We start from the raw sequence: 23617 nt of genomic DNA on the forward strand, positions 1-23617 counted from the left end.
CAAAGCAGCAAGGGGCAAAGAAGACTACCACCAGCTCCTGTCCTCCCCAGTACTTGTTCCCACTTCGGGTCTCAGTGCCAGGCTTTCTCAGCAGTCCAGCACCCTTATCAGGGAGAACATGACTCACTTTCCAGCTCCCCTCTTATAAATGCTGTATTTTGCTACAATGCTTTTAACGATCTGCTCTAATTTTCTGTGTTTCCAACCCAGGATCTCAAAGCACCTGAAAAGCCCTGACTTTCCCTCATCATTCTGCAGTGAGGACCACACCAGTGTCACCATTTAAAGGAAAACCAGAGGGACAGAGAAATTACACAACTTCAAATTCAACTCCGTGCTCAGAAAAATACACAGTGACTTTTCACGATAAACAAAGCAAGCAGCTGGTGGGAGAACAGTGCATCGTTCTGAAAGACTGCACTATTAAAATATCATCCAGTTGACACCTTCTTTAAATGACCTTTGAAATAACGTATATACAAGCCAATCAAAATAGTGTGTCAGTGATGTATCGAGAGTTTCTCCCTGTCCACAGAAACAGGTTCCATCAGTCTGCTCTGTATCGTTTGCAATTTCCTGTTACCTTGAAGAGTGAAACACTAGAACAGTTAAAATAAAAACAGAATAAAATAAAATAAATCACACAACACAGATAGTTCCCACTCTACTGCAAACAACAAAAACAGCTAGGGCAGCAAATAAGACTCCTGGCATGCCAGGGAGTAAAATGTAGACTGCATGCCACATATTGATGGTTAGGTGTTCCCTGTTATTTTTCAAATATCCAAGCAAATGATCTTCACATGCACAGGTAGGGTGGTACATGCTTATTGATTCTTGGATGCGCCCATAATTGTGATAATCAAGTTAAATAAGTTACCGTGGATATCCTTTGTGAGTTGTATAACTTATATTTGTATCATTAAAGAGGACTTACCTTTAAGGCCTCCCAGAGGGGAAATTGTACCAGAGAGAAAGGAATCTGCAGAGGTGGGAAACAAAAACAACAACATAACGTTATGAAAGCAAATTAGGTTGGCGTGTTCCTTGACTGGCTAAATTAGGAACAGTTATTGTTCACTCCGTGAACTGCAGCTTATTGCATTTGCAAATCTTTAAGGACACTTTATGTAGGCTGCCATTAAACGACTGGTTTCACTAAAGCAGTTTTACTTTGTTTATCACATTCCCTGCTGAGAGGTTAATGTATTGTTACCAGGGTGGCCTAGAAGAGCAATAAGCAGCATGATCTAGTGCAGGGACATTCTCGGTTTGATGCTCAGCCAAGAAAGCCATAAGGATGGTTCAAGTAACACGCTCCCAAGGCCAGGAACACAGCCTGTCAAAAAACCATCTTCAGTAACACACTCTCACAAACGCCGAGCTGAAAAGAGCTGTGCTCTAACCGGGGCTTTGCAGGTCGGGTATCAGCTGCAGAGAGAAACTTTTCTGAACATCTCCCTGTGATCTCACATTAACACGCTCCCTTGAGAACTAAAAGCAGGTAGAGAAGAGGTAGCAAGCCCACCAAAGCCCAAAGGGAGAAGCTTGATGTTTCCCTTCTCATCAGTGGACATAAGAGGTTCTTCTGTCCAATACCCTGTACCTCTACCTAAGCTCATTCCTTCTGCCATGTGTCCCCAGCAGTGCCCGTGCATTTCCAGCTCTGTTACAGATTTTGCCCTGATAAATGTCTTGTGAACCAACTCAACACACAGGAAACAAGCAAACATCCTTCTTCCTAAGTTCTGTAGGCTGTGGAGGGCCAACACATGTAATAAGTTGTTTTTTTCCACGATCAGACTGAATCCTTGCAACAGGAGAAATTACTTTTCAAGGTTTTGCATTTCCATATAGCTTCCTTCTCCTCCGGTCTCCCACCTGGGCTCTTCTGGCTCTTCCTCCTGCCCACCACCCTGAGAAGCCCTGTTCAACATCCATCTCTGGCACTGACTCTGCCTTTGCTATCTCCAGCCCAGGATGCCCATCTCAAGACTTTTCAGAGGAAGAACTCCCTATGACAATACCAGCTCATGCCAGAACTGCCCTACAGCTCTAGCTGCAGGTCTGGTTTGCCCCTTGCTCACTGCTCGTGCAGTACCTGCTCTGCTTCAACAGCCAGTCAGCCCCAGTTTCAAACCTTCTTTCAAATATCTAATTTCTTCTCCTATGTGCATCTTCCTTCCCCAAACATGATGCAGGCTGAGTTAGTTTCCTCCCTTCTTCAGGTTTTGTAGTTCGTGCATCATTTTATTAGCCTCAGAAAGCACTTACACACCTTTCGCCATAAAAAGTAGAAGACAGTCAAAATGCGTCATAGTTAACACATACATCTTTGCTCTTTGTAAGATGAGTAATGTCAGGTTAAAACCATTCACTACAGAGAAATGAACAGCTTATTAAATCTAAATTCTAGCTTCACAAAGGAATCTGAAATGGTACACCTATCTAACAACACAGGAGTTAGAGAGTATTGTCTCCTTCGCTGTGTTGCAACTAATGATTAATAAATGAGTCTATTAAGTTAATCTGCCAGGCAAAACTAAGCTTGACAGACACCTGCCACAGAAAATTTGTTATCTATTCAGGCAGGAAATGGCAGTGAGAAGAAATCAATGTCATTGCTGTACATTGAGCTGACAAACTGAAATCTCAGAGGAAGTTTGTCATCTTGAACAATGAGCAATATCCCTGGTGGCAGCTCAAAACCCCACAATAAAGGTCAGACATGGCTCTTATTTATCAGGGCCTTGAAACTCTAGTGGAGCAATTAAATTTTGTTTTTAATACTGGGTGAAAAAGTCCAGCTATTTGACAGTAATGTGTGGTAATGTATTTATGAGAAGATATATGTATATCCACATGCTGCTGCATCATTGTTGAATTGGAGTTAAATGGCATGATTTCCTTGCAATGTGAAATGAAAAGCAACAGAATATTCTATTATCTAGGCCAAAAAATAGAAAAAAGAGAAACAATACCCACTACATTTGCTTCAAATTTGTTAAAAAAGAGAAAAGGAAATGCTCTATATTCAGCTGTGCACCAAACAAAACAAGCTTTCAAAGGCAGACTCAAAGTTTTGCTTTTTTATACTTGAGAACGAGCGGCAAAATTATGCAGCTGTTAATAAGACAACAAGAGAAGCTTTTGACAGAACCCCCTTTTTATCTCCAGAGCTAGCTAGAAACATTTCAGTCAGAGAGGAGAGTTGTTCATGACGGCTGTTTGATTTCTGGCATCAGCGGTGTTTGCTTTCTGTGTCCTGCTCAGTGGGAATCGGAACTGGACAGGGATTATCGGTTTCACCTCCCCGTGCGCCCCACAAGCTGCAGGCTTCCAAAATGCCTGGGAAGGTTTCGGATGTAGGTCAGTGGGATCCGCACAGCCACGGGGCTCCCTCCTAAACTGCCGGCAGGATAGGGGACTAATCATTCATAAATCACACTTCAACGGAATTTGAAAACTCGAAAAAAATGAGCGAAGAAGCACCACAAGCAAAGACAGAGGTACCTCTGCCTGCACCAAGAAGACTCTAGCCGGAGATGTTCTCCACTCCTTACAAAGTCTCCATTCCAGCCTGTTTGACAACACCCTCCTTTAAAAACAAAACCCACACAAGCGATTTCACGGGGAGTGGAACTAAGAGGAGCCTGGCTTCCTGCAGATTTGGTTTTTGTCACCAGATTCTCTGAAGCCAAGTCATTTACAAGCCACTTCAGTGATCGTCCCGTGCCTTCGACCTCCATCACTTTTCTCTCGACCTCTATTCCCCAGCACAACTGCAGGTTCGGTTCGTGTGGCAAGCCTTCCCTCCACCCCCCATCGCTTCTCTTCTCCCCTCGCACGCCTATGTTCAAGAAGCTTAAAGGAAGTTAAATGGATGTCCCTCTCTCTCTGCCCCATTTCTGTGGCCAACCCGTCCAAGGGCAGGCAGGAAGGCAGGAGCCGCGTGCGCTGCTGCTGCTCGTGTGCGCATACACCCTGTTTGCATAAGCCTTGTTTCCCTAAGAAACCAGACTAAACAGCCCACACCCAAAAGCAGGATTAATATATGCAAAAAGAAATATCTCTGCGAGGGGAGCGAATCCAGCAATCGAAAATCCTTCGGATGCCTTTCATCCCTTGTTCCTCTAGGATAGACGTGACAAAATCGCTCGTTTTGAGACGCTTCTCAATCCGAGCATTTACAGCGTTTTCCGTTTGATTCCTTTTTGCTTTTAAAAAGAAAAGCTCTTCAGCAATGAAGAGAATCACACCCTGCCAGGCAGCGATATTTATGCCTGAAATAGGCTAAGGCAACAATAAAAATGTGGTCCACACATGTGGCTAACTTTCTGCCAGCAAATATGAAACCCTGGCGAGCTTCACCAACCTCTCATTCGACGTTAATATAAAATAGACAGAGAGTACCAGTTCTCATGTCTGGCCTAACGTTATATAACTGTGCTGTTTGTTCAACAGAGTCAAATCTTACACCAAAAGGGGAAAAAAAAAAGTTTAAAGCTCCCAAACAGCTGTAAATCATTATTCTAAAATGTTTTATAGGTTAGTGAAATTGTCAGTTACTCTGGTCCCTGTGTTCCTTAGCACTTGATAGCTAACAACGTAATAAATGTTGCAGATTTTTTCTTGTAGTTTCACTCAATTCCTCTGATACAGGTTTTTTTAAAGATATTTTTAATAAATTACTCGTAGAAAGAGTTACGCTTCACAGCTAGAGCAACAGAGATCTCCACTTCTAAAAAACCACCAGCCTGCAAGTACTGAAGATCTATCACAGAGCAAAAGAAGTCCTACCAAATACTGCTTAAGTAAGAGAAATTTAAGGAGGAGCTTAAAACTAGCATCCATAGAGATGCATAAATACTGAAAACTGGTAGTGGCAATAATCTTTGTAACCAAAACGCACCATTTTTATGTAATTCAAGATTCCCTCTTTCGGTATCTGACGCTAAACTGCAAGCTGATACTGTCCAGAAGGAAAGAGAGCAGCCAGAGAACAAGGAGAGCATGCTGAAGGATGGGCAATGAGAAGAGAGTGGGAGGGAGAACTGGGGGAGGGGGAGAAAAGAAAAAAAAAAAATAAAAACCTCATCAGCCCCTTCAAAACTGGGATTCCCTACAAAATATGAGAATTCTTTCACATAAAGAGGAAACAGATGTCCATGGCTGGAATTTGCATGTGGCTTTATTCTCTTCTCGGATACAATAAAACTACTCTTCTTCTCATCCTCCGAGCTAGAAATTAAACAGTGGCATGTCATGCAGAGTCCAGCTGTGCTTTCTACCTCCAACCTTTACTAGCAATATATTTAAAAAGAAGAAGAAAACAGAGACAGAAAGAAAGGGAGAAACTAGAAAAGCATAAGAAATGAAAAACTATGTGGTATGTGTTCTCAAAACAACATAAAACCTACAGATGTTCTTACTAATCTGTGGCACATGTTTGTTTATTCAGGTTTTCGCTGTCTCCAGTTCAGCGGGGCCTTGCTCTCCAGAGCTATCTGTTTTTACAAACGTTAGAGTAAATACTGGAGGAGAGATTGGCATAAACAGCCAGCGAAGGAAACAGGCTCACCTTGTAAGGGCTTTCTCAAAGCCCCTGAACGTGCACCTCCGTCCCAGAAACGCTCTCACTAATACCAGTTCCCTATATCAGCAGCGATGGGAGGAAAGCCAGCGGTTATTGAAGAGCATTTTGACAGTCCCCATATCACAAAGGCCAATGGCAAGAACATCTGCTCATTTCAAGAGCGTTCTGCAGTCACCACTGAGTATTTCTCAGACTTGCACCTAATCTGTCACTGGTGAGCACTTTCATGAGGCTCACAGAGATGCTATCATTGTTGAAACCTGGATTTATTAGGAGCACTCCACCACAGCGCCTGAGCTGCAGGTGCCAAACTGTGGCTTCCCCACTGCAATTACAAAGAAAAGTCCATCAACCTAACAACCCATGTCTAAGAATGAAAAAATAAAACATTTTCCAAGGATACATAAACTACACATTTCGGAAGATCAATCTTTCATTCTCTTAAGTCCCTTCTACATTCCTTGTTTATTTTTCTATCAACTTCTTTTTTAAAAATTGGTTCTTCCCAAATAGGTTCAAGTTACAGGAGAGCAGAACAACCCTGTCTGCTCACTGGAGTTAACACCAAAATATTTCAGTTAATAATTGCAGCAGATCTACTTCAATATCTTGTCCCCTTCAAATTCCTACCACGCTTGCCCGGTACATCTGGGTTATGATAAACTGGCGTTCCAACTCTAAATACACTTTCCTCATAATGGGATTTGAACGGATAGCATGAAATGAGGTAAGCCTCTCCCTCGGTCATGTCAGAGGTCACGGCAATAGACATGGTTATATATAGTGTGGTATAAAGACCTGCAGCTTTCCACGGCACTGCCTACAGGTGGAGATGTGGAGGAGCTCGGCGGAGCCATCTTCTGTGCTATCCTGAAGTTGACAAAGTCAACTGATCTTCTTGCAAAGCTTCAGTGAATGCTGCCTCCCAAATCCTGCTTGATTAATTGCAGACTCCACAAGGAGCCTAATGAAAGTAATTTGTAATCCTAACATGAATGAAAGGCTGTCAGAGCCATCAGCCGTGTTCCTGCAGCTCTGAGAGATGAAAGGAGTGAGCATGGTGAAAGAACGGACAAGTTTATATGTTAAAAAAACTGACGTAGGGCTCTGTTAATAAACACTGATGCAATTAGAAACAAAAGTCTTCAAGCAAATGACAACACGGGTATAATAACCACTAGAGATCTTCTCTTGGCTGAATTTCTCAACGAGAAGCAGTGAAATGCGATTTCCACATATGGTGCCTTCCTATAAAACTGCAAAACCCAAAGAGTGGTGGGACCCTAGGGGAAATCAGGGCCATCGGAGGTAAAACTCTCAAGCTCCATTTGCAACACCAACTCTTCACGCTGGACGTGTGGCCCTGCAGCCCTGGCAGGAGCAAAGGAACAGCATTTAGAAACACCAGTCCTTACAGTGGCAAGAGTGACGTTATAACAGAGGTTTTAGCTGATGCATCAGCAGTAACCTGAGCTAATCTGCAATTCCCTCATTTTCAAGCAAATAACATTAACCCTGCCTGAGCTGTGAGCTCTAAATGGGGAGAAATACAAAATTCCTGAATTATAATCATTATTCTGATTTAAACATCTACTGAGCCTCAAATAAATATTTGCACCTTGCTTCCTCTGGTCCTCCAGCTCTAAAACCAAAATATTTCCACTTGTACCTGGGCTATGTGAATGCCTGGAAGTAAATTCTTTCTGAGACAAAACATTATACACCCCATAGAGCTGCTTTATTTGGTCGCAAGCCTTTATCCGTGATGTCTTTTGGACCCGTGTGACTGAACTTCCCATACAACAGGGTTTTCTTTTAAGCAGCACTGCACACTTGTTGTAACAGCAACACAAAAAGGGCATTATGTAGAAACAGAAGAGTAGGTACGTTTTTGTAAAAGGAAAATGCTATCCAATTTTCCCTCCACTACAGAAAGGGTTGATGATACAAAAAAAAAAAGCTTTTCTGGAGAGGCAATGTTGATTAGGGAAGGAGGAAGACACAGTCAGAGATCTGGCATAACTGCACGTTCCCAGCACATGGGAAAAAGGGAAGCAGTGAGGCAGATGCACAAACTCAATGCAAGATGGATTGATTTAAAAGAGCCTGATGATCACAGAGCACTAACTTTTCACACGCGTGAGACAGACCATCAGCTAGCTATTGAAGGCTCCTTCCTCAAAGAAACAACATTAATAGCCTTCAAAACCCCTTTCGCACCAGCCCCTTGCTTTGCTGGGGAGATGGGATAACTGTTAGAAATTGTATAATGCTGGCACTAAGTTGGTCTTATCGGACTTCTGCAAGAGCTGGACTGACCAGGCTCTGAACAGACAAATAATATCCACATTCTCCCATCCTCCAACAAACCCGCACTAAAGGAGATGCCCGTTTTGCTGTTCCTTCTTGAAAACATACAACACAACCCACCACGAGCAAATGAGTGTGCTAGCATCAATTTGTACATGCTGCTTTCAAGGCGCAGATAAAAATCTTGTAGGATAAAAGATGAGTTTAGCAGCTCTAGAAGAATGAAGGTATTGTTTAACAGGAAGCAGATGTATGTCAGATGGCAAACTCATTAAAGTGTCCCATCGTTAAAGGAAACAGGATAACAATGAGCCATCTGAAAAAACCTGAACTGATCAGGAAATATACAAGCCGCAGCTAATCTCCTATTTATTGGTAGGTAATGCCTTTAAGTCATGCACATGCATTGAGTTTAGGACCATGAAGGACTAATCTTTGTTCTCATGAAAAAAAAACGTACGAGCAGAGCTCTGGAGCATGGGGCACAGCGTTTCTGCAAAAGCCTTCTGAGGAAAAACCCCAGCATTTGGAGAAGCTATTACATAAATCCGTGGGCGCACACACACGCATGCTTGTGTGCTGCTGTCAGTGGAACACGTCGGTGCCGTAACTCTGAAGGTATGCTAATGTATATTTTACATACACGTAACATTTTTAATGTAAATATAATTTCAAAAGTGTCTTACAAAAGGCAACTATCAAGCGAGACCCTCCAAGTACAAATAACAAAACCTAATTCCAGACAAACTACTTACAGAATGCCCTGACTGACAGATTTTCAGTATCACGGAGTTGCACATGAGAATTTTGAGTGAGATACGAGGACCTGGGCAGGGAATTACACCAGCAGCATGTCTGATTCATAAGGCAGGTGGATCTGGGGAGAGGGGTGAGAGCATTGCTTCATCCAGCAAATATTCCATCAAACAAACTTGACAACAGTGCAGCTGTAATTGCACTGACATCAGCAGAGGAACTCTTGTCCTCAGAGTAACAGCTACAAAGAACTAACAGGCTGGAAAGAAACATGTGTTTCTCCCTCCCTGGACCTATCTCAGTCTCTAGCAGTTTTGTCAGAAATGTCTTGTTACTACATTGTGATTACAAATATAACATAGAAGCTCTTTATTGATATATTAAACACACGTCTCTCACCAGGAGATTTCGGTATGTCACTGAAAGCAACTCCATGGGAAAACCCACATCTTCCTCTGCACACAGGCCTGATCCAAAGGTCATCCAAATTGCTGGGAAATTTGTACATGTGGCTTCAATAGGCTTTGGATCAGGATTCACGCTCAAGCTGGAGAGCAGAGGAGAGCCAATGCAAGGGTTCTGGTACACGGCACAAGGACCAGCACGTTCAGATGCCACCGCATCCTCAGGATGCAGAGAGTCAGACTCGTGGTGTCACCAGGAGCCGGGGATGTGCTCTTGCTAACCTGTTAAACAGCAACTGCTGCAACTTCCCTGCTTGTACAGAAAGAGGTAGCCCTGCTAGTAGCTACATCTGAGCCCCAACTGTGAACATCTCCACACAACTTAAAGTCCCAATAAAATCAATGTAAGCTAAGCATATTCTTCTGACTGTTCTACCAAATACAAACGTTGGTGTTTGATCTGGTAACTGTACTGCCTATTTTTGTAGGAAAACAAAAAAAAGTAAAAAAGAAGGAAAATAAAGAACAGAACCAAACGAGTAACAACACGTTGCTATAAACAAAACACCCATAGATAAGTATGAGAAAATTATTCCATTTGTTATACCAAAGACTAACTCCTAGAGAAGAACAACCCCTCTCCTTGAACAACTTCTCCGTGCAGTGTATGACCCATACAGCACCGCGTATATATCTCACACCATTATCTCCATCATGTGGCTGAGAGAAAAAATGCAGATTGATATTGTTTAGGAAATGCTACTCATGTAAAGATATTTTATTTATCTTACACATTTGTGTGTAGGCATGTTCCAAACGTTGGGGCTCTCTCACAAAACGGGGCATGGCTAGGCTTTATCCTGTGCCTGCTGGTGCACCGCGGACCACGGTGAAGGAGGAGGCGGCCTTGTCCTGCAAAGTGCTGACAGTCGCTGGGGCAGCACCAGCGGGTGCCAACGAAATGAAATGAAGAGGAAACGGGAAGCTGCGGCAGGCCAGAGCGAGCGGGCAGCTAAGGGCAGCCTGCACAGGCAGCCAGCACCCGTAGGGCTGAAGATCTGCGCTTCACAAACTCCTTGAAGGAGTTCCCCACCTGCGTTCTCTGCCGGCGTTAGCTCACTAGCTGTCAATTCTGCAAAGCACTGAAACACGTACCTAATACCCCTACGATATAATACCCTTACGACAGCGGTTTCTTCTAGCATTTATGTCCTAAGGCATGAGCTGTCCTGAGCTGCAGCTGCAGTTCCACAAACTTCAGTCTGATTCCACCTTACAGAAGAACCATTAAGGTGAGCTGAAAAACCCCAACAGGCGTCCGATCAAACCCAAGCGAGTACTTAGACAAAGCACGTACAAGTACAGCAAGGATGGTCCCATTTTATTTATTTTTTTTTTACTCTCTGTAATTCCTTCTGTCAGTTTAACCAACCCTGCTGGCCCCGTGGCTATTTAAACAAGAAGCCCCCCGGCCGCAGCAGACCACGGTGCCGGTGCAGGGGGAGAGCTGCTCGGCTCCTGCCGCAGCATCGCTTCGCCCAGCAGCTGCGGACGGCACCGCGGGGGCCTCCTGGAGCTCGCTGCCTGCCCAGGTGTGGACACGCAGAGCCGTGCACGGCCGTGGGGCCCCTGGGCAAGCCGTCAGGCTGCCGCAGCCCCCGCCTTCCTGCTGCCAGCGGCTGGGGAAAAGCTTTAGGCTGTGAACAAAACGCAGCGTGCGAGGAGGGGCTGCTACAGAATCCTCCGCCGGCACCCTCAAAGCAGCCTAACCCTGCTCGCACAACTCGGCACAGCCACCGCGAGACCCGTGGAAATAAAACACCGTTCTCAAGCATCACTCTCAATGATTTAATTTGTTTACGGAGAAGAGGCTTTCGCCGTATGCAGGCGAATTCGTTTGCTTGTCTTTAGGCGGCCACCTTATTTCCGTTTGCCTTGAGGGTCCCTCGGAACCACAAGGCTGAGTCGTAAAACAACCCAAAGGTGTCTCACACAGCAGGCTGGACACGAGCAGTGTGTCTGGCTACAGGGGCCGGCAGGAGCACGGGTGCTTTGGTGGGCGCACCCTGGATAAGTGGCACAGCTGTACCCCCGCAGGCACCCCCCACAAACCCTCCTTTGCCTCCCGTGCCCACCCTGCAGGGCGTTCACACCCCCCCGCTACAGATCTGGGCCATCTCCTGAGCCCGACACCGGAGCACAGAGCACGACAGCAGCGAACCCTCGCTCTATGAAATTCCCGTTATTGCTGCAATCAGCAAAGTAGACACTATTAAGCTCCCACTTCAGCAGTGTAAATCATCCCCTCCGAGCTTGGCAAAGCACTTAAGCACATGCTTAATTTTAACTACTGCTGAATAGCGAACAACATTTTGCTTTAAAAACACTGAAGGCCAGACCCAAACAAGTTTTTACACTCCTCACTCTTCCTTACGCTCCCAACCTCCCATTAATCTCAAAGCTCCTCCAGAGCTGGAGCTGGGCCAAAGTGTTTTGTTGAACTGACGCCTAAACAAAGTTTTCTGCTAATTTGGTGTTGTAACCAACGTGGTGAATGAAGAGAAAAGCCAAAGAAAATAGTCTAAACTTTTCTGTGGCTCACTCTAGATATACAATAAAGAACTCCAAGTGACCTCGAACACCAAACACGGGATAAGCAAAGGTAACGACACCACTGCAGCTTCCTCCACCAGGCTTTAGCATCACGGCGAGGAGCAGACAAATGCAAGCAGTCAGCGTGACAGCCTGGGCCCCGGGATGGGATCAGATCCCACCAGTTCCAGCACGTTCCTCTCTCAGGCGGCAGGTCTGAGCCCGGCATCTGTTGCACTCATGGGCCCTTTAAGAACCCAACTTCTGCAGAAAACATTGACACCAAAAGGAGAAAGCCAAACTGCACGCCCACTGCAGCGCGGCCTCCAGAGGGAAAGGGATGGGAAACGCTGTTCTCACAGCTTTAATTCATTTAGAGGCCACTTCACGTCCAGAAGGTTCCCCTAAGATGATTTCTTTCCCTCATCGGTTTTGCAGCCATGCCAAATGCCCATCAGAGCCAAGGGGCAGGTCTGCCAGCTCCCTGGTGTCACAGGTAGGTCCACGGCATTCCCAGTGCTATGGCTAAGGTCGTGTCGCCTGTTATGGGCTTTGCTCTGTGATACACAGCAACAGAGGGGATTTACGTACGTGTGATTTGAACCACAGCCTCCACAATTGTTTTCCAGATGGAGAACAGAACAGCAGCGATGAAATGATTTTCATGATAACGGTTGGTATTTGACAGGAAAGAATCGAACACAAAAATGTTGGCTGTGGAAACAGCCAGTCTTTCCCTAAGCACAAGGAATCTCCAAAAATTTGTACCTTTCTAGTGGACAGCATTTGAGTATCTGCCTGAGAAACCTGCCCCTAGGTGGGTCTCCAGATCTGCTTCTGTTCCTGCAGCATCCCGCTGCCTTTCTCTAGGTGCCACCCCCAGACCCCATAATAATACCTGCACGACGCTCCTTTCACCCTGAGACTGATCGGGATGGATCTGTCCAAATTAGCTCAACGAAACTGTCGGACAGCTTCTGGAGACAAAGAATGCAGAACCCGATCACAGATGTGGTATCCCTGAAGCAGCACTGCACATACCTGGATGCAACAAACTGGGCAACAGGCAGTGTGTTAAAGAGCAATTAACAAGCAATTTAAGGACCAAAGAGAAGAGGAAAGAAAGGAATGTTATTGCCTAATACAAAGAATAAGCTGGTCTCAAGACAAATGCCTTTTCCAGTGTAACATGATTCACACCCACAATTTTAAATGCTCAGCTACCACGATGCCAGTAAATGACCAGACTTTGTGGTGGTTTGGCTCCTTTTGTGACTGCCCCGTTCCCATTTCATGCCAAGAAGCCAGGTTAAAGGTGGGGAACTGAACGCTGGAAGGATCCTATCCACGTTTCCAGACACTTTATAAGACACACTGGTTAAAAAAAAAATAAGTAAAAAGCAAAGAACTTGTGCCTTTGCATGCAACACGTAGCAACTCAGTAAGATAAATGACAAAAGCCTTTACCGTGGCAGAATAGTTAAATACAATCACAATAAAATTCCACCTGTCAGCTCCAAAAGCACCCCACATGTAGAATTTACACAAGCTGAACTGGAGCTGGCTCAGGGCATGTCATAACAGTTAGTCATTTCTGCACTGCGCACTGTTAAAATTGGCCTCAAGATGAATTGAGTGCCTGTAAAGGGCACCCATATTTCATGCAAACCAGGACATGCTCAGGGTAGTTGGACTGCCCCTTCAGCCGCATTCCTGAGTGTTTAATTTTTGCCACTCGGTTTCATGAAAAATATTTCCAGCGCACTTCCAAAAAATCCAGTAAAAATACTTTGCGGTAAAACTGCAGAGGAGGAGGGAGAAGAAAGGTATTAGTTTATATTGAAAGGACTTTGCATAGCATTATTCAAACCTACGCTCCTAAGAGAAAAGTAAGAATCAAAACTACGTTTTGCTCACATAAATTGTCTGCAATCTGTCAGTACCCAGAAACTAAAATGCGGCATTCCGGTATAACAGCATCAAATGAGGTTTTGTTTCGAATTACTGCCTATTTTGTTTGTGTTGGTGATGCATTCCAGCAAAAGCCCTCTCTGGCCATAGGAGACAACATTACAACAATTTAAATAAGAAGGGTACTACACACAATTTCACACTTACGCAGGTTTTTCTCAAGGGGCTTAAACTCAAGAGATATTCTCACTGTGTGCAAGAATTTTAATCAAGCCAGTGGCACCGAGCACCCTCATGCCTTTTTCAAGTCAACTTAACTTTGGGCAAACAGGTACAGAGGAGATAATCAGGCACAGCCCTTCCTAGAGGGCTAACGCGTACGTTAGAGAAGTCAGTTTGACACGAATAAACAGAAATCCTCTTGGGCTTTCTCTGAAATTAAAGCACCAATAATGCAAAATTAATACGTAATAATGAGCCTATTTTTTCCATGTCACACAAACTACATGTATTATATCAGCCCACCACACGCACTTTGAAGCCAGCAAATTACACTGTCAGCAGCAAATACATTTCAGATGTAGCAACTAAAGCACTCGTTAGTGGTAATTTCACAGCAAAGGCTACACTGAAGCAGCCTTTATCTCTACAACTGAATCCAATCTTCAGACGCCCAGGTGCACAGGCCAGACACTTGAGTGACACCTTTTTAACAGGGTATTTACCTTCAAAATCAAGCAACTATTTTTGCAAGTGATTCACTTTTAAAATGTGACTATTCTCGCAATTTTCTGGATTCTCCCCGCTCCCGTTTCCTGGTGCTACTACCAATACCCACTTCACAAAACCCACCGCTCGGAGAGAGAAGGAGAAAACCAAATGTCCAACTGCACCAGGCTGGTGGTGTCCTCTGAGGAGGCCAAAGGCTTTTCTGGGAATAAGGAATTGCACAGGGAGTGATGGGGCAGCAGGAAGAACTTATCACCACATTAGAGAAAGATAATGTGGAAAAAAGCAGCCAGAATTTTGTTGCAGGTCTCTTTTGTACCAAACACTTCACAAACGACTGAAAATTTGCCCCGGGATTTGCAAAAATACAGCAGGGAAGGCAAGTATCATCGCTCAATTCACTTAAAAGAAATGCAGCACAGACGCTGCAAGCTTAAGTGCCACTTTGGTGACAGTTTATTCTCGACAGATAAATCATTTATACACCTGACACAGCTCGTTTCTTCCTCTCATGATAATTATAGTTTTAGAAGCCCCATTTAAGGGGTGCAAATTAATTTCCAAATTCCACCTACTGTCAAAGAGTGTATTTTATTAGGTGATTAATTACCTTCAGGAGCACTTCAGGAGACACCTTGAAGGCAAACAAGGATTGCTGTGACAGCTCCTTTAAGATATGGCTCCGCTCCTAAAGCCTGATGAGCCCAGAGATAAAATAACTGCATACAGGTGTTATCATCTACAGTACCTTGGGATGTTTGTGCTTCAGAGAAGTGCTCTTCCCCTCTAGAACAGGCAAATATTCAACTCGATGCTGTAGCCTCTGCTCTGTAAGATGTCCGATCAACCACCCGGGGCTAGGTCCACGGGTAGAAAGCAAGGGCGGCCACGGGGAAAGTGCTCGTCCCTCAACCTCAGCACGCTCCTGCAGTCATCTACGCTCACAGAGCGCAGGTTATATGCCCGGATGACACACAAATGTCTTAAAACTGCTGGGCCAAAAAAGCTTTAAGTTTTTTAATGTGTCAGTCATAGATTTTAGTCTCCCTTTCTTAGTCTCCCAGTAACACAGGTGCAGCGACTCAGTTTAACACATTTAACAGACTGTCTCCACCTGGTTTACCGAAGTCTCTTGTACACAACAACGCAAAGAACTGATGTGTGGCACTGCTGTCACAAGAAAAGATTGCTCTGCCTCCTTGCACTTCTTGTTCACCTTGTACAACTACACCTGCCTTTCCCTGAAATTACGTTATTATGGAGAAAACAGGATTTGAAGGCCCTTCATACCCCTGATCAAGGGCAGAGCCTGTTCCCAGCATGTTTGTCTAACCTCGTTTTATGGCCGCTCGTGATGGATGGGCTGCAGAGACGATCAGCTCAGGTGCTGCACGGCTGGATAGTTCCCCAGAGTAACTTCAGTCATTGCTTCTTCACCTCCTCATCACAGGCAAAAGAACAGATCATTCTTTTCTCCTTCGCAGAAAAATTTCAATTATATTTGCCTTTATTTATCATTTTTCTTCCCTATGCCTTTTCCAGTATTTTTTCTCCCTTTCACACACGAAGACATCAGTCTCAGACTGACAAAGGCAGCTCTCACTGTGTATTTCATCAACAAGCTTAAGGCAGATTGTTAGCAAAAGCTGGTTAAGTCTACAGCAACTTTAAACCTACATCTGTCAGCAAGAAATTTCTTGTTCTGATTTTGGGCTGGTGGGATGTCACCATCTCACTTCAGTATGTACTGAAGATGAAACATTCCTGAGGTGGGAGAAAAGAGAAAAAATTTGAAAATCTGAGGATATACTAATCTCTAACAAAATAATGAAAGACACAAAGTCTTTTCAGAAGCATTCTGAGTAACTGAGGATACATGGTGAAGGGAAGGGTTGCTCTGCACTCTGAAAAGACCACGTGAAGCCAGAATATGCCTACAATGATCGTTTTTAAGATGTGGATATCTAACATGACCTATTAAATGGGTATAAGCCCTTGACAGCACTCGCAGCTAGAGCAAGATCAGAAAGCTACTTGCTGCACTTTCTTTCTCTCTCCCCCTCTCTCAAAAATCCAACAACAAAACAAAACAAAAAACCCAACAACAACACGCAGACTTTCCAGAAAAACAATCTGCTCACAGAGAAGATCAAACTGGAGCTTATTGCTCCAAACCTGCCCCTGATTAAGTGTGGAGCTTTCCACTACTGTCGTTGTTACCAGGTTATAGATAGACGTCTCATCTGAAATGTCATACAACCCCAAAGCAGCTGACCGAGTCCGAAAAACACCCCACTACAAACCTCCTTCGATTTTAACCCCTATTGTATGCTGGAAACTTCCCGTCGAACATTCTGTATTTTCTCGTTTGCCCACATACGCTCGTTATTAAAACCACATGCGGGCACTGAATCATTTCATGGTTCGTTTAGAGACAAACATGCAGAAAATTGTGGGAAACAAGTATAACCCTAAGAGCCAGTGCAAGCCTGTGTAGTCTCAGGCACGCTGTTGTGCAGAAGCCTGAGGAACAGGCCCGTGTTATTCTGGGGCTCCGAAGTGAGCAGGAGAGAAGTCACCATATATGTACACTGAATCTCTGAGTAGATCATTAGCGAAATCAGCCAGCGTGACATCTGCAGCCCTCAGTGCCTTGCAAAATGCTATGTGTGTGCTCAACTGGCAGTTCCCAACCAAAACCCTAAAGGAGGCAGCAGGACAGCCTCCTGTTTATGAAGGTGGTCTGGCCCCCAGGAGAATTCACCAAGCGCACAGGAAGTGAGCAGCATAACCTCGGGAAAGCACTCCATTCTTACAGACCCGACATCTGGGAAAAAATGGTTTCCCTTTGTCTTGGCCGTTGAACTAGAAGGTGTGCAGCTCAGGGCCAGCCCTTTGCTGTGAGGACAGCCAGAACAACAGGCAGCGAGCACGTTTATAGGGATTATTTGTGTTACAGCAGTGACTGAAAGAACCAAGAACAAAGTGCCAGCTCAGACGTGCAACGAAAACACACATGAAGTCTACCTGAAGACACGACCTCTTTCCATTTGTAATTACTGTTGCATTAAGAAGCAAAAATTCCCCGAGGAGAAAACAGCTCGGGGACAGACTGGGCATTGGTCAGCGGGTGGTGAGCAACTGCATTGTGCATCACTTGCTTTGTGCATTCTATTATGATATTATTTCTCTTTCTTTTCTATCCTATTAATCTATCTTTATCTCAACCCATGAGCTTTTACTTTTTTCCCCTCCTGATTCTCCCACCCCCATCTACTGGGAGGGGAGGAGGTGGCCAAATGGCCGTGCGGTGCTGAGCCGCCTGCCGGGTTAAACCCCAACGCAAGGGAAATTCAGGTTATTCTGCACATCTCCACTTGCGCTTTGAAGCCTCAAGCAGCATGTACATGCCCCAGGTTTCTCATTGAGCCCTCTATCAGGACTGTAAAAGGTCAGATCCTGACGTTGTAACACAAACATTGCCAGTAGCTGCAAGATCTCAACTTCCCTCTCACCGGGCTGTATGTACACACACGCACCAGAGATTTTCCACAGAAACCAAATGCCTCAAGACTAAATGAAACCATTAAATAATGAGATCTTCCAGGAAGTTCTAGGGAACACCTCTCAAAGTCAACTCTGATCAACAGGCTGTCTGCTAGAAAGCCTCACAAAGAGGTCGCTTGTGAAGACAGACAAGGAAGACGAGAAATGACAAACCCTCTGGCCAGAGAAGCAGCAGGCATTTCTCACCAGACCACTGGACAACCTGTAGCTTTACAAGGACAGCAGCAACACTGAAAAGCACTAATAAAAAATTTCAGACATCAGCTTTCCACAAACGTTTCAGTCTTGCTCCTGTTAATGTAACCCTACAAAGGAGGACTTGTAACTGGTATTAAGGAGGCCATAAACATCCCCTTTCAGAAAAGAGGCTGTAGTGTCAGACAATGCGATGTAGAACTCCATCTCATACTTACTGACTGATTTCTGGACAGGAGAGCAAAGAAAGCCCTGCCAGGTTCCTGTGACTGAGGCTCTGATACTTCTGATGGGTGGCTGAAAAGGCGGAGGGGAATGGGGTGGCAGGAAGGTCCCCAGATGAACAGGCACATAAGGAACAGAACAATATCCATCAAGAGGATGATTAGTGCAGTCATTTCAGAACTGGGGAAAGAGAGGTCTTTAGTGCCAAAAATTCTAAGTATGTACTAAACTTGTTTCTGACCAAGCTTTTGGGGTATTAGGAAACTGTACTCACTGCTCTTTACTGCTCCAGGAAGAACTGTTCCTTCCCTTTCCACTTGCACCAACGGTTAGCCGCGGGCATAACGCAATCCTTTTCTCCTGTGTGTTTCAGAACAGAAACAAAGCTTTTTCCATGAGAAAAACCCATATCTTAGAAGGCAAGAACTTTATAGTGCAATCTAAATATCCATCAAAGCTCTGCTTGTAACAGCAGGAACTTAGCACAAGGAGGCAGGTGGTGTCGATAAGAATTTATGGGATGTCTGTAGCCATATTAAATGTCCCAAGTTCTTCAAAGCACAGGTAATGCTGAAGTGGAGTTTACAGACACAGCTGATTTAAAATACGCACAGTCTCAATCCCTACTCAATACCTTCTCATATTAAAACGCATTCAGAAGACACCATCTGCTCTTTATAGGCACTGGTAATCAAAACGTTCTCTGTCAGTGTAGGCATAGCTATGAAAGGATATTTTAGGGTAAGGTTCATGCTAAAAAGTGAGCAACGCTAAGTTCTGCTCTCTTCCATCCAAAAGTACTCCTGTACGCCTGATCAGAAAGTTTACTCAAGCTGTGCCATCTGGACCGTGCCCACATTTATGACACTTCAGTTTTCAAAACCTGCAAAATACTTTTGGTCAGCAGGATTCCCTAATGCCAATTCTTTACTGTTAAAGGACAACTTGTTAGGCAACGAACTTCTTACAACTCCTGATTATTCTCATGGAAAAATACAGGGAGAGACAGGGCACTAGTAATTTCCTGTTCCCTCAACATGCTTCATCAAGTAAAGAAGCCCAGGATATCTCCCATCTACATGCCTGGAAGCGGTCTGATCCTGCAAACATCCCACTCAAGCACTTCACACTTAGGTTAACACAAGCTTGGAGAGCAGAATAGCTGTGAACACACAGAAAAGAGCAACAGCTCTATTTTTATTGTGATTTTTCTTTACTGTAACGCAATATTTCAAAACATGCTTGTACAAAAGTCTTTCAGTAACGTGGAATATTAAGATGTGACTGAACACAAAAGCTTTATGGTCACAAAACGCTAACCAATTTCACCGTCTCTGATCCAAACTGTAGCCTGAGTATCCATTTTCCAGCAGAACTAAAACCCACTGGGAGCTTTACACTCTCTGAACTGCTGTTAAGCTCCGTTATAAAATTAATTACAGAAACTCCTTTGACAGAATTAAACAGCAGTGTTTCCAGTCGGAAACAACATCACCAATGGCAGAAATAACACTGATAGATTGACATAAAACCTGACCACCAGTGCTAAAGCCTGAAACCAAAGAAGCAAAGATCAGACACAAGCAAAAGATGTCTAAGGCCACTCAAGCAATTGTAAAACTTAACTGGTATGGATGCAATTAATTGAAAATAGAGCAACAATGGCAAAACTTCACCTCTGCAAATATACTGGATGTGCAAGTCTGATTCACCATGGGCTATTACAACCCAATGCACATACAACAGCATGCAATTCTATTATCTTTGCTTTAAGCTGCCTTTTATATGCTTCTTTTCTTGCTATTTCAGGAATTTCACTACAATAAACTACGGAATTCTGCTCGTTGAGAGAAAATTCCATAACTAAACCTCCAATTAAGTGCTCTTATATCTACCAGGAAAAGGAGAGCGGTATCTCAGTCCTGCATCATGATTTTGTTGCTGGCAGACTATCCCTAACAATTACTGAAAGGACATCTGTGCTGCTGAAGCTTAAGGACATTTTGTACTGATAAGTATTCCTCCTTTTTAATCCCTGAGTGGTTGCCGGAGTTCTCATAATGTACCTTCCATTTGTGAGTCTGTACAGGTATTTGGACTGTAGCCCAGGGATTTTCAATGGGTACCTAAGATGCAATAAATGACCATATTTGCTTATTACAGTAAAACTTGGTGTTTTTGTCAAGTATTAATACCGTAACATGGTCCTGATTGAAATTTCAGCATGATTGCTGGGTTTTGCCTTCCATTGGCTCCAACTACACAATGCCTGGGTGGTAAGATCTTAGCTGATTGCTTGGATAATAGTACTTAATTGGTACTACGGTTTCCATCTCCACCATATCCTTACAATCTGGCTGCAACAAATTTGATTTATTTAATACAGAAAGTTATTTTACTGATGTACCTGTAAGCAATGAAACAAGATATTAATAAATGTCATACTGAATGGCCCGTGTATCTGACTGTATAGAGGCTCATTTTCAGTCTGGTTTACGATAGAAACAGTGCGTGAAATTGCCCTCTTTTTCTTTCTCCTTAGCTTTTGAACTCAGTGTTTAGTTTTAGGCACATGAGACAGAGGTAAGGATCTCAGAGCTAAAGAGCTCCTAAAACTTCTGTGAACGTCCAACAGGCATCTCAAACACGTCTGAAAGTGTTTTGGTTGAGCAGAGAGACCCAAACTGGCCACCCTACTCTGCAGGAAAGGCTGCAGAAGGAGCTCAACAATTACCTGTTTGGTTGACATCCACGGAATCAGTGGGTGTGCAGAGGCAGCAAGCAGCACACAGCCACCTGGGGACGCACCCCAGGGGGTGTTATCATCTGCACAGCCGACAGCTCAGGGCTGTGGGACGGAGCCCAGATGCTGGAAGGAAGGGGGGGAGCTTGGGGGCCACGCATGCAGAGCTGGAGTCAGCGCAATGGGGACAGCAGGGATGCTGCAGATTACAGGTCCATAGAGAGCGTGTTTCTGCTGCTTATAGCACCTCAGTAAAGAAAAGGTATTGTGGCCTTGAGAACAGGATGCTGGACGTGCATTACACCGTGTTCAAGAGGACACACGAGCGTACAGGGAAGCCAGTATGCATGCAGCTAAACAGCCTTTCAGAATTTCCTACAGAGAACAGAACCATCCAAAACAATTAGGGAAAAAAAAGAAACAACAAAGAAGTCACTGCAGACCTGTCTAAATAAATGATAAAGCTGCTTAAACTCCAAGGATTTCTGGTTGGTGGTGCTGGATTCCAGGGTAAAGCCAGAACCTCAAAGATTGTGCCTGTTTTCTGCCCTCAAAGGAAACCTGTTGCATAAAAGAAAGACTGACAGCACAATAATCCAGTGGTTGAGGACCAGAGTGCAACTATTAAAGCTGAAGTGCTCTTTAACAGGGTTCTAACACACACGCTCCCTGTTGGGAAGCTCTGTAGACATAGCATTCACTTAGCCCTTTTCCAAGGTCACGGCACCACCTACTCTTTCCTGGCCACAAAGGGGTATTGCTGGCCATTTAGGACATGTGCAGAGTACTTGGTCCTCCCAAGGAGATAGGGAAATCCGTGAGACTGACAGATCAGCAGACATCTGAGGAACAGCTGCTGAGAACTTCAGAAGTTCCAGGAACCTTAAAGTTGATTAAAAATAGAAATAATTTAATCAAGGTCACATTTGCCCTCAGAGAGGAAGAAGGAATTCTGTTTATATACACAGACCAGTAAAAGCACTCCCTGTGTTGGTAACTCCTGGGCCTTGGGAAAATGAGTATTTTAAGTTGTCCTAGGCCCTACCACTTCAACATCAGCATTTCCCAGAGGACTGAGAGATCAAACATTAACCTCAACAAGTGGCCCCATGTTTCAGCGTGTCTCCGTGATATCACCACACTTAAACACGACAAGAGGGGCTGAGGCTCCATACCTCATTTTATGCTAGGAATGCGCACAGAAACACCCCTTAGGAGCAAAGGAGTGGGGGGGAGGCTCTAAACATACCCTCGTGCCGCACACAGCGCTGCATGATGTATGTAGCTGATTAAACATTTAGAAGGGATCCATAGATACAGGCGCAGCTCCAGCCTTGGCCCCGGGCTTCCAGGTGGCGATGGGATTTACCCAGAGGCCCTTCTCCAACAGGCCTCTGAGGAAAAAAATAATAATAATGATCTTTCATATTCCTAGAGTTTTCTCCACATATAGCAAAATCACACGAGAGAAGGAACAAACGAAAATCCTATCTTTCCATTCAGGTCAACAAAGCAAACTGCAGCTTAGGAGGTGACAACAACTGGCAAATCAAGGAACGCTCATCTACAAGGGCTGCAACTTACAATTTGGAAGGATGAACTTCAGAACGCAGTTTCCTCTGTTACAAGCTCTCCAACAGTCAGGAAAACCCCTGACACAAGAAATTCAAAATAACCTCTGACCTTCATAAGCAATCTTCTTCCAGCACTCACCGCTATCTGCCCTGCCGAGCAAGGGCGGGGGGGAGAGTCAGCGCTGGGAGGAATGCCCACATCTTAGTCCATGAATTTCAACACCTGCGAGTATGCCACATAATCCAGGCAGGATTTGTACTAAGCAGGTAGCAGAATATTTATACTAGATACCTGAGTTGGCTTCTTCCTACCGATATTACCCAGCTCCACTCCCTACTTCCCTATTTCGATTATAAATGGGGGAGGGAAGTTCCAAAGAAAGGAAATCTGGCCATGGGAACACTTTCTTTAACGCACAAAGGAGACATTTCTAACTCATAAATGAAAAAGTTGAAGAGCTAAATCTAAATTCAAACACTTTAGCAGCCTTATTCATTTCTGGAAGTACTGAGCTCCCTCCCCACTGTTAGTGGGGGCTCTGCATGTCTGGTAGTTTTGGGGAGAGCACGAATGTAAAATGAAATCAGTGGTGAGAGTACACGCTCTTTTTGGGTCCCTTGGTAATACACAGGATTCCGGTGGCCTGAATTAGTTAATTCCTAAACTGCTGATGCAGATGCTTGGGGCTGTAAAGAAAGCCATGTTTTTACATTCCCTTCTTGAGGTTCCCTCTGTTGATGTGCATTAAGAAAAGGGGCTAGGTTGTCAAACCACGGATATTCATACGCTGAGGCAAGAGCCTTCACACTTGGTGGTCTGGAAATCTTTAAAAGGACACAGAACTAAAGATGAGTTGGACAAAACTGGAAAAGGAAAGGTACTTCTAGTCGCTCTGAGCACAAAACACAAATAGGCAGATTGAGTTTTCCTAGCACTGGCCACAATAAATACATCCCAGGGCACGAGGGGGGAGGGAACAATGGGACAAGGACGGATTCTTGACTGATTCCGAGT

General features: G+C 44.4%; 1 protein-coding gene across 6 annotated transcripts in view; it reads right to left on the reverse strand.

Moving 5' to 3' along the window:
* The window catches only part of SLC25A26 (solute carrier family 25 member 26), a 91768-nt gene that overhangs the window by 29183 nt on the left and 38968 nt on the right, over window positions 1-23617 (reverse strand). For all 6 annotated transcript variants that reach the window (XR_013955662.1, XM_080606405.1, XM_080606409.1 and 3 more), the window contains one exon: window positions 938-982. Coding sequence is in view for 5 of the 6 variants with exons in the window: in XM_080606405.1 (XP_080462531.1) it covers window positions 938-982 (45 nt within the window). In the remaining variant the exon portion in view is untranslated. The remainder of the gene's footprint in view (window positions 1-937; window positions 983-23617) is intronic.

This window comes from Anser brachyrhynchus (assembly GCF_964034855.1).
Source record: "Anser brachyrhynchus genome assembly, chromosome: 10".
NCBI lineage: Eukaryota > Metazoa > Chordata > Aves > Anseriformes > Anatidae > Anser > Anser brachyrhynchus.